Genomic DNA, 14,602 nt, shown 5'->3' with positions numbered 1-14,602 from the left:
CGTGCTTGAGGCTTTTTTTCCCCGTCTTTCTTCTGCTTCTGTAAATAAAACTTCGTATTTGTTCTGCGGTGATTAGGTGCAAAACTAATCCCAGGCCAGGGATTATTGCAGCCTTAAAGAGCCGCGATCTGCTGCAGCCCCAAGCAGGAAGGGAAATGAGGGGACGCAGGGCAGATCATGCCATCCCTCTCACCCGATGGCCTCCACCCTCAGTCCTGTCTTACAGGGGGAAACAGAGACCCGAGAGGAGCAGAAGGCAGGTGTCTGCCCGCCCACGCTCGGGTTTGTGTTTGTTTGCTTCCATCTCCTACGCCCACGGGGAGGCGAAGCCGCCGGTCGCGCGTCTTCCCGTTGCAATCCCAGGGCTGGGGGAGCAGCTGCCCCAAATGCCCGCACCCCACAGCAGCACCATCCCTGCCCCTCTTTCCCAGCCACGCGATGCCCGTGGAGCAGAGACCTTGCAAAGTGAGAGCTGGGTTGGAAGCCAAGTTTGCTTTCAGCCCCAGAAGGCAGGCTGCTGCAGGTGTGCTCCGTCGAGCTCAGCTCCCCGCTGGTAATTTTTAGCCCCGTGGCTGCTTTCTGCACCATTAACGGAGGTCTCCAAGGTCATCAAGGTCTTGCCAGCTTCAGGAAGATTGCTTTCTGGAGAGGAGAGAGCCACACTGAGCACTCCGCTCAGGGACTGCAACATATGCTCAGCTCTAACTCCCCATCAGAGCCCACACGGGAGCTGCCGGTGTCCTGGAAGAGGCCACGACTAAGTGGTGGGTGATGGAAACACAGAGCTGCAGCCTCCTGCTCGGGGACAGAGAGGCAACACAAGCCAAAGGTCCATCCAGGAGGTGCAGGAGGACACCAGGTTACCTCCAGCACAGGTCCAAAGCCCTTTCAAGGGATGATGCAGGACACGAGGTTACCTCCAGCACAGCTCCGAGCTCCCACCAGGAGCAGGACAGGGCACGCAGCTACCTCCAGGCCAGCTCAAGATGAAATGAAGGTCCTGAGCTGAGCTTAACTGGAGCTGCTGAGCCGTGGGTGGGGGCACAGGTGAAGCTTTCCAGGGCAATTAAGACCCTCTGGTGCCCTCAGGGCTCTGCTAACCATCACCAGCGTTTTACAAGTTACCTTTAAAATGAGGATGCTTCACCTCCCCTGTTGTGATAACATCTGGAGAGATTTTGCTGCCTTCTGGCTTCTGCATCACGCTTCCTGCTGAAATTAGGAGGCTTAGCAAAATTACTCCCTAGGAAAAAGGAATTAAAAAAAAAAAAAAAAAGGAAAAGAGAAAGAGCAGAGAAAGAGGAGATCCCCTTTCAATTCACAGAGCCCCTCCAAGGGGAGCTCAGAAAGCAGCACCCCAGGCCTGCGGGGGCTGTGCTGGGGATGCCTGCACACAATGCTCCTAGAGAGCAGATTTGCTTCGAAACCACGCACATCAAAAGCAAGAATCGCGCTGGGTTCCCTTCACCAGCCTGGAGACCCTTTGGGCACAGCGAAACCTATTTTTCTTTTTTTTTTATTATTTTTTTTAATGCTCATTATCCTCACTCACCGTGCTGGGGGAAGGTGACTGGCGGGGGGGACCCCACGTCCCCAGCGGCTGGCGGGGGCCCGGCCAAGCCGGGTCTATTCTTAGCTGGTAGGTGGCCGGGCGGGAGCAGGCAGGGCGCGCGGGGCCGCGTTCCTCGCATTCCCCTTCCCCGGGGACAAGGAGCGCCTGGAAAAATGCAGCCGCGGCTTGGCAGCACCCGGCACCCAGGGGCCAGAAGCAGGGGCCAACCCCGGGCAGGGGTCATCAAGGGGGGGGGGATATGGCACGGAGGGCATCCTGCGGGTGCGGTGGGCTAAGATGGGGTCGGCAGACCCCAAATCCTTGACCCCTGCATGCCCACCCTCCTTATGCCCCCTCCGTCAGCCATCGAGCAGGGACTTGCTTCGCCCAGGGTGGCCCCTGAGGGTGTTCCCCCTAATTCTGGGGTGCTGCTTTCTGTCCCCTTCCCTCCCAGGGAGCAGCAGAGCCACCGTGAGCTCAGGTCAGTGATGGCACAAGTAGGTGGGCCCTAGGAGCCCAGGGAGGCAGCCAGAGATGAAGGAAAGCACCGGGCACCCACACGGGTACCCCACGCCTGGAGGCACCTCCATGGGGCTGAGCGGTGCTGACCCCTTGCCCCATCCATCCTCCCACTCTCCCCATCCATCCTCCCGCTCGCCCCATCCATCCTCCCAACCCCAAAGACGGTGGGGGAGTCACGAGCCTGCCCCGTGCCTCAGTTTCTCCTTCTGTGCAGCGTGGACGTGCCACATCCTGGAGCTGAGCTCCCTTGTTTTTTCATCCCTCTGCTGAACGGGATTTGGCCCCTGTTGGGAAATAACCCCCCAGGACTCAGTTTAGTGTCACTGAGACCTTCCTGGGTTTCTGGCCTCCCCCAGGATGGCACTGGGGAGAGCGCAGGGTTAATTTTGGCTGCACATCCAACTGGTTTTGTGGTTTATTTTTTGTACTTAGCTAACAAAGAGTGTCACTGGGAAAGCTTGGGGAAAAAAAAAAGATTTGGAGGGGTGAGGTGGAGGAGGTCGAGGATGACCCCAAATCCACCCATGCCCCTTCCCCAGCTGTCCCCGGGGGCCACGACTCCGGCTCCATCTCCTCCCTCCAGAGCTTCTTCCAAAAACCAAGGGCATGAGGGGTGCCGGGCAGGGGGTCCCCGGCGCCTGTTTGGGGACAGCCCCGGTGGCCGCCAGCAGCTTTGGGGACTGCGGAAGTCCCATATCTCTGTCCTCAGCCTCGCTCTCCCGCTGTGCCTGCAGCCCAGCTCTGATTACCGAAAGGTGGAGGAACGCCGGCTCGCGGCTGGCAAACATTTCTCCCGGCAGGCAACAGCCGGCGGCTGATGGTTTGGGATCTGGGTGGGTGCCGAGCCCCTCATCCCCACCCAACCACCCCAAATCCGCAGCCCCTTCCGCGGCCGTACTTCCCCCTTCCAACACAGCCGCCCTTGTCTGACGGCCGCGGGTGGGTTATAATTCCCTGCACAGCGCAAATATTTTACTTCCTGGCCTTATCCCGCGGAGTCCCCCGGTTCCCCACCTGCCCGGCAAAAACCAAACATGCCCCGGTTGAACCCGAGCTCGGCACGCACAGATGGCTCGTGGAGAAATGATGGGGAGGGGCCGGGAAGGGAGGGCACCCCTGGGAGCACCCGGCACGTTTTTTTTTTCCCCTGGATATCGGGTGCTTTCCCATTGATTGCCTGGGGTGTGGGAAGGAAGGAACGAAGGGGAAAGGAGCAAAACCTCCAAAAGGCTCCCTGAGGGGGAGGAAAGAACTGAGCGAGGGAGGAGGAGGAGGAGGGGAGCAGGGCAGGGAGGGGATTACTGCTCGCTGAATTAGAGGGAGCCCTTCAGCTGCCTTGAACAGCAGGAGAATTTGCCCGGAGACCCCAATTCTTCCTATTTGGGATAGGCTGTAAGCACGGGATTAACTGCAAGCATATGCTTAAGTCCCGGAGAAGCCAAGGGAATTGAAAGGAGTCTGGGCACAGGGCACTCCTCAGGAGGGCACAGACACAGCCTCACGGATCAGCCAGCTCTGCTGGGATGTTGTGGGGGCACTGGGAGAGCTATGGGAACACTGGGAGAGCTATGGGTGCACTGGAAGAGCCACGTGGAGATTGGGAGAGCCATGGGGGCACTGGGAGAGGCCTAGGGGGCACTGGAAGAGCTATGGGGGTGCTGGAAGAGCTGTAGGGGAATTGGAAGAGCCATGGGGCACTGGGATAGGCCATGGGGGCATTGGGAGAACCATGGGGGCACTGGGAGGCCCCTGAAGCTCAGTCCAGAGAAAGGGGGACTGAAGCTGCCCCACTGCCATGGCTGGAGGGGACAAGGCTTCCTGGGCTCGCCCCACAGACCCCAGCTTTGCAGAGGGGCCAGAGGGGCCGGTCCTGTGCCCTGCCCCATGCCCAGAGCCCCCCCCCCAGTGACCCTGCGCTCCCCTCTGGGGACCCGATCAGCTCCGGCGAGGGCTGGGAGCCGTCACGCGCCCGCAGCACCGGGCACATCCGCAGCCACGTGCCGTGCCCACGAACAGCCCGGGCTGATTTATGGGATGAGAGGAGGGCAGGAGGCCAACCTTAAATCCTGACTGCCCGGTGATTAATAATCATAATTATCATCATATTAGCCATAATAATAATAGTTTTCTTTTCCCCGCGGAGCTGGACATCCAGGAATCTCGCGGCGGTTTCGTAAGGCGGAGTGACCGACGTCCCTATTTTCTGGCGAGGAAATTGCGGCACAGAGCTGTCTCCCTCGAGTCACCCAGTATATCAACAAGAAAACAGAGAAGGCAGGAGCCTGGACTCTGTGTCCCTCTCCCTCCCCCATGCTATTAAGCTGCATCTGTGTAATATAGAGCAAAATATCCTCCGCGACTCGCAGTAAATCACGGCAGAGGCAGCGTGCGGAGTGGATGGGGGGGAAGATAATGGGTTTTTCACCCTCTTCAACAATGGAATAAGTTTTTCTCTGCTGGGGGAAGGCTGACTTCTCTGACAGGCGGAGATAAAAGCAGCGGCAGGGCTCTGAAATGGGCTCTTTGAGCACCTGCCGTTGCCCACCCACTCTTGGTGCCGGCCCCGGGGGCAGGAGGCAGCCCCGGTGGGTGCCGCTGCGGGTCGGGTGCCCCCCGGGCAGGGCCAGGTCCCCATAAGTATTCCTGAGGTGCGCTGGAATATTAATTGAAAACCCCAGCAAAACACTCCTGCTAATGCTAATGGCCCATAATCCTCTTAGTCCAATTTCATGCCTGAAAAATTGTGCGTGGCGAACTCACAACGGAGAGCCCCTCGGTGGGCGCTGCCCTGAGCCGTGGTGGGCTGGGAGAAAAGGGGCAAGGACCCCTTGGAGGCACGGAGAGGTGGCAGGATTGGTGCTGAGCCTGGGGCTCTGTCCGAGCATCTCCTCTGCCAGGGCAGCCTGAGCCCCCCAGCCCACCTTGTCCCGCCCCCCCGGCCCCCCAGCCCCATGGGGCCGGATGACCCGGAGCCCAAGCGTGACCCCAAAGCCCCTCGCCCCCCTTGGACCCTCCACGTCCCATGGAGTCCCCGTGTCCCCCGTGCCCCCCAGGCCCCAAAGGTGCCTCCCCAGTGCCGAGCCCCCCCCCGAGCCCGGCCCTTCAGCACCGCGCGGGTGGACAGCGCCGGGCGCGGGGCCCCGCCCGCCCCAGGAACCCCCCGGACCCCCCCTCCTGGGATCCCTCGGGAACCCCCCGACACCTTCCCTGCACCCCCAGCCTTGCCTCCATCCCCCTGCCTCCCTGCACCCCACGTCCCACCACTCCCCCCCCCAGCTCTCCAGCTCCCTCTCCCCTTTTTTCGGGCACCCCAAAGCCCCCCCCTTGCACCCCACACTTCTCGCCCCCCCCCCGGCTCTGCCCCCGCACCCTTGCAGCCCTACAACTCCTCCTCTGCCCCTGCGCCCCCCCCTCCACCCCCTGCATCCCCTCCTCCACCACCCCCAGCACTCCAGCGCCCACCATCACCCCCCCCGCCGCCCCCTGCACCCCATCACCACCTCCTGCACCCTCCCCAGCCCCCAGCCCCCCCCAGCACCTCCTCCTCCACCAGTCCCGTGCCTCAGCACTCCCAGCACCCAGCACCCACACTCCCACCAACCCCCCCACCTCCAGCACACCCTATTCCAACACCCCAATCACCCAGCGCCCCCCTGCCTCAGCACCCCAAGAACCCCACGTCCAGCACCCTCCAGGCCCCCCCTGTCCCATCACCCCAAGGACTCCATCCCCACCATCCCTTTCCCAGCACCCCAAGGACCTCACCTCCAGCACCCCCCAGCATCCCCCTGCCCCAGCACCCCGAGGATTTGGCACCCAGCACCCTGCACCCCTCCAAGGACCCCACCTCCAGCATCCCCAGCAGCCCCCGCACCCCACCTCCAGCACCCCAAGGACCTCACATCCAACACCCTCCAGCACCCCAAAGACCCCACTTCCACCCCCTCCAGCACCCCAGGGACCCTCCTCCTGCACCCCAGCACCCCGAGGACCCCACCTCCAGCACCCCAGCACCCCCCCGCTCCCCCCACCCCAGCACTCCATCCCGGAGCCCACCGGGGCTGCGGGGCCGCCGCCGGCAAGCGCTGTGCCGGGGGCACCGGGGGGCACCGGGGGGCACCGTGGGGGGCCCAAGGGGGGCCGGGGGGGGGAGCAGCTCCCCACCTTCCCTCTGGTGCTGTCGACAGCCACCCGGGAACCTCCCGGCGGGCCGGGACAGCGGTGACTAAGCACTTTGGGGATTTCTACTCTTCGAATTTTATTCTTTTCTTTTCTCCCCCTTTCCAGCGGAGCCTCCCCCCTTCCTCCACACACACACACACACACACACACACACATCCACCCCCTCCACCTCCCACCCCCCTCCTCCTCCTCCTCCTCCTCCTCCTCCTCCCCTCCATCCTCATCCTCCCCGGCCGCCCCCGCCCGGGGCCGGGCGCGGCAGGGCGGGCGGTGGGGTTCCCCCTTCCGGCCGCCGGGAGCACGGGAGCCCCGGGCCGGCTCGGCTCCAGAGCTCGGCCAGCCCTGGGGTGAGGCGGAGCGGGGCCGTGCCGTGCCGTGCCGGGCCGTGCCGTGCCCAACCGAGCCGCTCCGGGCCGGGCCGAGCTCCCCGCCGCCCCCGTGGGAAGTTGCGCTGCGCCCAGGGCGCACCGGGCGGCGGGGAGATGCCGGTGCGCAGGGGCCATGTGGCCCCCCAAAACACCTACCTGGACACCATCATCCGCAAATTTGAAGGGCAAAGTGAGTACCGTAACCCCCCCAAACCTCCCACCCCGCCCCGCTCCCCGCTCCCGCTCCCGGTACCGGTCCCCGTCCCCCCCCCCCCCGCGGCCCCCAAACTTCGGGGCGCGGCGAGGAGCAGAGGGGGGGACAGGAGGGAGGCCACCGGCAGGGTGTCCCCCGGGGAAATAAAGGCTCCTCCGTGACCCCCCCGGGGAGGGGGGGGGGCGGAGGGGTGGGCGACAGCCAGGCACTGTCCCCGCGGGTATTTATAGACAGGGCGACACCAGGGGACGAGCGGTGCCGGGGGAGGGGGACACCGGGGACCCCCGCGCCCCCCCCCCGGGCTGGGAGGGGGTCCCGGGGGTGGCGGGGAGGGGGCCCGGCCGGCAGCCGGGTGTCCGGCGGCACAGACGGGCTCGCTGCTTGTTTGCCTTCAACTCCGCGCTGCTCCGAGGCAGCCGTCCCTGGTGAAATGTTGCCATTTGCTGTTGCTCCGAGTAATCCCTTTATATGAATTTTTTTGGGCTGCTTTTCGTGTCAAATATAGCAAAGAGTTCGGGCGCCTCGGGGAGCTCGGGGGTTTGCACGCCGTCGGTCGGGGGCCACGGCCGGGGGGGGGAGGCAGCGGGGGGCTGCGCTCACCTTGTCCAGGCACCCCGATGGGGCCGCTTTGTCCCTATGGGGCTGGGGACAAGGGGAGGGGAGCGGGATTCCCCCCCCCCCCGCCCAAGTTATATTTGGGTCTCTGCGGTGGGGTGCTGGGGCCGTGCACCCCCTCCGTCAGCACCCCATCTCCCTGCGCTTTGTCCCTGGTGTCGGAGTTTTCCGGCTGGGCGACCGTCCCTGCGGGATCTGCTGTGGCAGTGAGTGACGTGACCCCGGGGACGGGAAGCGAGAAAAACTGTCCCTGGATCCTATCAGCCCCCGCTGGGACGCGGCGGCTGGGGGGCAGCGGGGGCAGGCGGCGAGGCGTGCCAGCGGGGAGGCAGCCAGGCCCCCTCGGCCCCGCGGGCTCCCTGCCTGCGCGCTGCCAGCCACACTCCAAAATATTCCCCTGGGGCAGCTCAGAGTGTAACAGGTGTTGGGGGAGACCGAAATGAGCCCCCCCTGGGGCACTTCACCCTCCTTTGTTTGTGGGTGCCCTCACCCTACCCCGCAGCCCTCATGGGTGCTGCAGCACCCAGAGCTGGAGAGCCCGGGGCACCCTCCCAGGCGAGCACAAGGGCAAGGGCAAACCTGCAGGTGTGAGCAGGGCAGAAAGCAAATTTTGGGGCAAAAACACCCTCAAGGAGAGCTGGCTCCCCAGCTTGTCCCCACGCTGGCCTTGGGCATATCCCTGTGCTCGGTGCGGCGCGCTGCCAGCGCCATCAATTCTGTCCTGCGCCAGCACGGCCCCGATCCGGCCCACGGGGCTGGCACTGCATGGGAGATGTTTATCGCGGGTGGTGCGCAGGGTTTGGGGGGATCCCTTCCCTGTGCTGCCAGAGCGATTGGGGCAGAGCGGGATGGGGCAGGGGAGGCAACTTGGGAACGCCTGGATGTGGGTTTTGCGCTCTTTGCGGTGAAAACCCCGAGGGTGGGAGCCCCCCACGAGGGGCCACCGAGGGCTGACGCAGGAGACCACGGAGCCGGCATCCCCGCTCCCCCAGGGACTCCAGAGGTGACATTAAGGGGAGCCCCGATGTGCTGGGAGGGGGCCCCCACCCCGCCAGGTCCCGGTGCCACAGCCGTGCCGAGGTTTCTCCGCGTTGGAGTGAAGCCGGCGCTCGGCTCGGGAGAGCAGCGGGGCTCTGGAGCGCGCGCACGCTGCAGATGCCATTCCTGGGTAATCCGGGAGATTAATTGGGGTCTGGGCCGGGAGGCAGCCTCCAAAGGGACCCTCTGCTCTGACCTGCCTCCGGCTCCAGCCCGGGAGGATGCCAAAGGCTGGGGGAGTGCCGCAGGGGGGGACGCAGCCTTTTCCATCAGTGCACATAGACCCCGCTGCCACAGCCCAGCAAAGCCTCTCCTGGTGCTCAGCACCCCCCGATCTTGTGGAAAAGCAAAAAAAAACCAAAAACAAAAAATGAAAAATCAAAGCTTGAGGCTGGGTCTCCCCCAGAAAAAGGGGTGAAGGGGCTCCATCCAGGCTGGACACCCCAGGCTCGGCGGCGCTGCGAGTCACCACAGCGTGACACCAGCTTGGCCCCAGCCCAGCGATGCGGATGTGCCGCTCCCTGCCTCAGTTTCCCCCTTCCTCCACCTGAGCCCCGGCCTTCTCGAGCACGTGGGCCACGCAGCGCAGCGGGGTCTGCGTTTCAGCTCCAGCCCGAAGGCACAATTATCCCATAAAACATTCGGAGGATCATTAGTGCGGCAGGTTTCAGCCTGGCTTCCCGCAGAAGCCGAGCTCACGCCTCCTCTTACCTCTTGCCTGACTTGAGTCAAATCTGAGCAAGGGTGGGAAGTGTCTGAGATATCTCGGGTCCCCGATGAGCTCCTGGGCTGAGAGAGGCTCTGCTGCTCTTCCCCATGGCTGCTGGGGACAGATTGCCCATGTTTTAGACAGCAGCGAGTCCTCGTGCGTTAGCAGGGAGAGGTGGCTCAGGGCTCTGCGGTGGCATTTTAGCAGGGACCCTTGTTCGGGGGTCCCCACAGCCACCGATTTGGAGGAAATTAGGGGGATTTTCTCTCTCTGAAGATCAGGGCAGCACCCAGAGTGGTGTGGGCTGGTGCCAGCAATCGTCCTAAGCACCTCTCACTGGTGGCACTGGGGAGCCCAGCCCTGCACAAGCCCGGGGTGCCCTACAGCGGGTGGCACCAAAAAGCCCCAGCACCCCCCATCCAGCCGGGCCCCCCGCGTGTCCCCACGTCCCCCTAAGCCCCGCGCTCTGCTGCGTCCCCGCAGACCGCAAGTTCCTCATCGCCAACGCCCAGATGGAGAACTGCGCCATCATCTACTGCAACGACGGCTTCTGCGAGATGTTCGGCTACTCGCGGGTGGAGGTGATGCAGCGGCCCTGCACCTGCGACTTCCTCACCGGCCCCGACACCACCAAGAGCTCCATCGCGCAGCTCACGCAGGCGCTGCTCGGCTCCGAGGAGTGCAAGCTGGAGATCCTCTACTACCGCAAAGACAGTAAGAGATGCTTTCGGCACGTGCGGGGTGAACCGGTGTCCCTAGGTGGGGACCGTGGTCGTGGTGGTGTCACCCGTCTGGGCTTGAGATGAAGCACAGCACAGGGTGGGGTGGGAGGGACCCTAAAGCTCGTCCTATTCCACCCCCTGCCATGGGCAGGGACCCTTCTCACCAGCCTTTTGGTTGCCCAAAGCACCGTCCAGCTTGGCCTTGGGCACCTGCAGGGATGGGGCACCCCCAGCTTCTCGTCTTCTTTCAGCTCTTTGAAGCTGGGGCTGGGTGGCAAAGGGAGTCTGATGGCACCGGGGCTTTGGGATTGCACCCGGGACCAGGGCTTTGCCACGGGAGGTGGGAGCAGGGTGACCCCACAACGGGTCCCAGCTGGATGGACCCAGCTCGGCCAGAATTTGGGCTGTGGTGGTGGCACCTCGAGCAACAGAAAGGAGCTGCCGGAATATTTGGGAATGGGGTTTGCAAGCCCTCGGTGACAGCTCAGAGCCATGGGACCACTCGCAGCATCCCTATGGCATGAACGAGGATCCCATGGGGTGCCCACAGAGGAGATGGGGTGGGACTGCGGCCCCGTGTGGGGTGATTCTGCCACCCCTCACCCCAAAGCCGGCTGGTACGGCATCGGAGCCGCCCCTCCGGCCAGCAGGATGTGGCTGCGTGCGCACAGATGGAATTACACTAAGATGAAAATGAAGCTTTGATGGAAAATACTAGTGATTAGTTCTAATACTGCAGGAAGTTAAATAAATATTTAGTGCTCGATGCTGCCAAGCGGCGTTGGCCGGGACTGGCAGAAGTGGGGGGAATTCAGGAGATCAGGCGCTCGCTAGAGGTAGAAAACATTAAGTATTTCCTTTTTTTTTTTTTTTCAACCTGCGGCGCCTTCCCATCGCTTCAGATTATATTGCTGGGGGCTGGGCTTGAGAAAGGGGCTGCACCTCGCTGCTGGCAGCTCCGAGCGTGCCGGGATGGAGGAGAAACAACCGGGAAGGGAACATGGAGGCAGGAGCCTTGGCTCCCGGCCCGCACCCTATCTCCCGGGCAGGGACCCGGGTGTCCTGGCCTCCCTCCCAGCCCCTATCTCCTGGGCTGGCATCCAGGTGGGGCTGTGTGTCCCCCCCCCCCGAGCCACCATGGGTTGAAGGGGTCTGGCCGGAGCCCAGCGTGGCTGGGAAGGCACGAGGAGGAGCGGGCACACGCCGTCCCCCTGCTCCCTGCAGCGTGTGGCCGTGGCAAGGACAGGGCGTGCGGCTCCGCGTCCCCTCCCCGGGATGGGGATGGTGGCACAGGATGAGCAGGGAGAGGAAGCAGCCCCCAGAACCCATTGCTGAAAAACTGGGGGCAATCCTGGCCCCCATGGTCACGGGGACCTGGAGGTGGCGGCTTCCCAAGGGCCGTTTGGGATCTTGGTGCCCCAGGGACCGCTTGGTCCCCGCTGGCAGCAGGATCCAGCCCCGTCCTCCCCTGCTTGAAGAGCTCCCGACAGCTCGTGGGATGCTCGCCACTCTCCGCAGAGCCCTGCTCTACCTCCAGGCCACGGAAACGCTCCGAGCTGCTTTCTTCTCTTTTTTATTAAAAAAAAAAAAGGGGTAAAAAAAAAAAAAAACACACGCACACACACAACAAAGCCTAGAAGAAAGCCCTTCGTGGCTATTTTTAAACCCCAGCCCCACCAGCAACACGCTCGCCAATTGTCTCCCCCCAGCACTCAGCCTGCGATCGCTCAGCCCATTATAAATGGGCCTTATCGGCGAAGAAAAGGCCCTCGCATTACGGGGAGCTGCTGCTTAATTAGACCGCGGAGGCTCCGAACCCGCCCGTCCTCCTTTTCATCGCAGCGGCTCCAATCTCCAGGCTCGACCTGCTGTTTATTACTGCGGTACTCCCGGCTCTGCAGCTCGCCTGGTTCTTTCCTGGCTTTTGTGGTTTGCCGGAGCTGATGTTCTCCCCCCAAAACCTGCCTGCCCGAGCCCCCCAGCAAGGTTACAGGGGGATGAACGGAGGGGATGAGGGGGGACAGGGTGTCCAGGGCACCCATGGGTGTCAGGGCGGGTGGCTGTGCCCACGTCCAGGCAGGTTCCCATGGGGGTTGTTGCTTTGGGGCCAGCACGTCCCTGGGGACATCACACCCATGCTGGCGTTAGCGTGCAGCTGATTATAAAAGATTTCCTCGCAAGACGCTGCTGAGCTGGACCTGCCCGAGGCCGGGATCAGCCCCACATCAATGAGGGGCTGGGGTCCCCCAAAGGTGGCCGGTGAGAGCCCCCAGAGCCCCCCCCCCGAGCGGTGCCGGTGGCCGCAGGTGCTGGGCACGGTGGCGCTGGCACAGGCGGCGCGGCGGCAGCTGGCACCGAGCGCTGGGCTCTAAATCTGCGTGGATGTGATGGCTGCGAGACAGCACGGGGAGACGTGCGGACGAGACAGCTGGAGGGACAGCCACCTGCCGGCAGCCCCTCTGTCCCCATCCCTGTCACCCCCTGGGGACAGTGTCCAGAGCCTGAGTTTTGTCCCCCCAAAAGTTAGGGGCAGGGGTGAGCCCCGCAGATGCCTCGCGCCGTGCCATGGGCTGGGATTTCCCCAGGGGCTCGGGAGGTTGCAGAGCCATCGATGTCCCCCACAGCTCCCCATGGGGCTGGTGGCTGCGGGGTGTCCCCTCCGGCACCGTGTCCCCTCCTTCCCCATCTGGGGCACGTTTGCAGCACAGCCGCGGGCTTCTCTCCATCAGCTGCTGCCAGAAGCCCACGAGAAAGGCAGACGGGGACGGATCCGGCCACATTTACTCCTCACAACCATACAGATGGCAACGTGCAGCGTGCTGCCCGTGGTGAGGAGCAGGCAGGACCCAGGGGACCTCGTGGGTGGCAGGGGACAGCAGGGAGGCACGGCAGGCTGACAGAGCCCAACCCCAGCTCGATCCGTCGGCTTTTCCAAAAACTTGCGGCTTTTGCGCCGAGCCAGGGCAGCTCGCCCCGTGTTTCTTTAAGGGTCAGGCTTGGCAGAGCTGAGCCCTGACCTCGGGAAGGGGACAGCCACCGCCGCCCGACTCCAGATGGGGACTTGTAAACATCCCCGGCTCGCAATGACAAACACTCCGCTGCTGGGGGTCTGGCACTGCGGGGCCGTGGCCGTCCTCCTTGGCACGGCCGTGCTGCGCCTCCGGCTCTGCCCTGGGGACAGCATGATCAGGGGACGGGGCTGGAAGGGACACATCTGCACCCTCTGCAGCTCCCTGGGGGCTGTGCGCCTGGACGAGACATCCCAGGAATGGAGAGACAGGCCCAGAGCATCCCCAGCACCCCGGGGGTGCTTTCCATGGAGGGTTTTCCTGACACCCCTGCCCTGGCACCGATTCTCTAATCCCTAATCCCCCCCAACCCTCACTGACTGCGGTGTCCCCGGTGGGAGGTGGCACCGTGTGGCACCAGGACGGAGCCCTCGGGGTGCCTGGACAGCCCCGGGAGATGTCGGCACTGCAGCTTTGGCTGCACAGCCCCGTGCTAAGCTGGACTAATTCCTGTGGCCAGCAGGGATTTAGTGAGGGAAGGGCCACCCGCACCCCAAAACGCCCCACCAGGCTGGGTGGGATCCTCACGGCCACCTCGTGCTGGCAGCTCCCCAGTGCCCCCAGCTGCTCCGTGCTCCTGCTCCTTCCCCTCCTGTCGTCCCCAGCCCATGAGCAGAAATCCCCGGTGTGCTGCATCGTCCCACCTCCCTTAATGAGGTCGTTTGGGTTGTAGGGGCTTGCCCCATGCAGTATTTTTGCTGGTCCCATGTCACAGCCAGTTTCAGTAGGGTAGGAACAGGCATCCCCAGCACCATCCTCCTGGTGCACATGGGGCCAGGGGGACACCCATAGCCACCCCCCAGCAGACAGACCCTATGGGACACCCACATCCCAAGAGCTCAGCCTCCCAGCATTTTCCACCCCGCCTCGACGGCTTGATTTAGGGTCTCGGAGCAATCTGCACAGCTCTTTGAAGTTTCCACCAGGGCCCTAGTGCTGATTTCTCCCCAGATGGGAGCAAGGCTCAGCCCTGTGCACGTCTCAGGGGCGCAAGATGGCCCCGTCCCCTCCGTGCCCTTCCCACCCTTTTTCCTCCTCTCCGTTATATAATGCCACTATAGATTTAGCCACTCTGCCATGAGACCCTGCAGATTAAATCTGCCGGCCGGGGGAGGGAAGGACTGGGTAAGAGCTCCCAGGGCAGATTAATAGCTTGCTTTTTTAATATTCATAACAATACAGTTTTGTGTCCGGCTCCCGGAAACCCCCGTGTCCCGTTGATTAGTTTAATGCCGATGATACGGGCAAACAGTCACCGCTCGTGGCTGCAGAGGATAAGAGGGCCGGGGAGGGAGGGGCCCCACGATGACATTTTTAATGTTATTAAGTGCTCGCTTTCATCAAGGTCAGGAGATGAGATGGGTCAGAAAGCACAAAGCCTCCGACCTCTTGGCTCTGGGGAGATGCTGGGTGACGGGAGGATGAACCCAGCCCGGGGTTTGGGGAACGAGCTGTTTTCCAGCCTGTGCAGACCCATCAAATCTTGGAGGATGAGTGTGGGACTCCCCAAAGCAGCACCATCATTGCCAACAGCCAGCTCGGTGCGGGGACACCCCCCGGTGCTGGTTCACCCCCCATTTTCCAGGAGAGCCCTCGCTGACACCCCAGGGAC

General features: G+C 63.2%; 1 protein-coding gene across 2 annotated transcripts in view; it reads left to right on the top strand.

Moving 5' to 3' along the window:
• The first annotated feature begins 6,525 nt into the window (after window positions 1–6,525).
• Window positions 6,526–14,602, top strand: part of KCNH6 (potassium voltage-gated channel subfamily H member 6) — a 30,956-nt gene continuing 22,879 nt past the window's right edge. For both annotated transcript variants that reach the window (XM_032202779.1, XM_032202778.1), the window contains exons 1-2: window positions 6,526–6,814; window positions 9,684–9,914. In XM_032202779.1, coding sequence (XP_032058670.1) covers window positions 6,739–6,814; window positions 9,684–9,914 — 307 coding nt within the window. In that variant the 5' untranslated portion in view covers window positions 6,526–6,738. The remainder of the gene's footprint in view (window positions 6,815–9,683; window positions 9,915–14,602) is intronic.

This window comes from Aythya fuligula, chromosome 24 (assembly GCF_009819795.1).
Source record: "Aythya fuligula isolate bAytFul2 chromosome 24, bAytFul2.pri, whole genome shotgun sequence".
NCBI classification, from domain to species: Eukaryota; Metazoa; Chordata; class Aves; order Anseriformes; family Anatidae; genus Aythya; species Aythya fuligula.
This window is presented reverse-complemented; position numbering and strand designations above follow the sequence as displayed.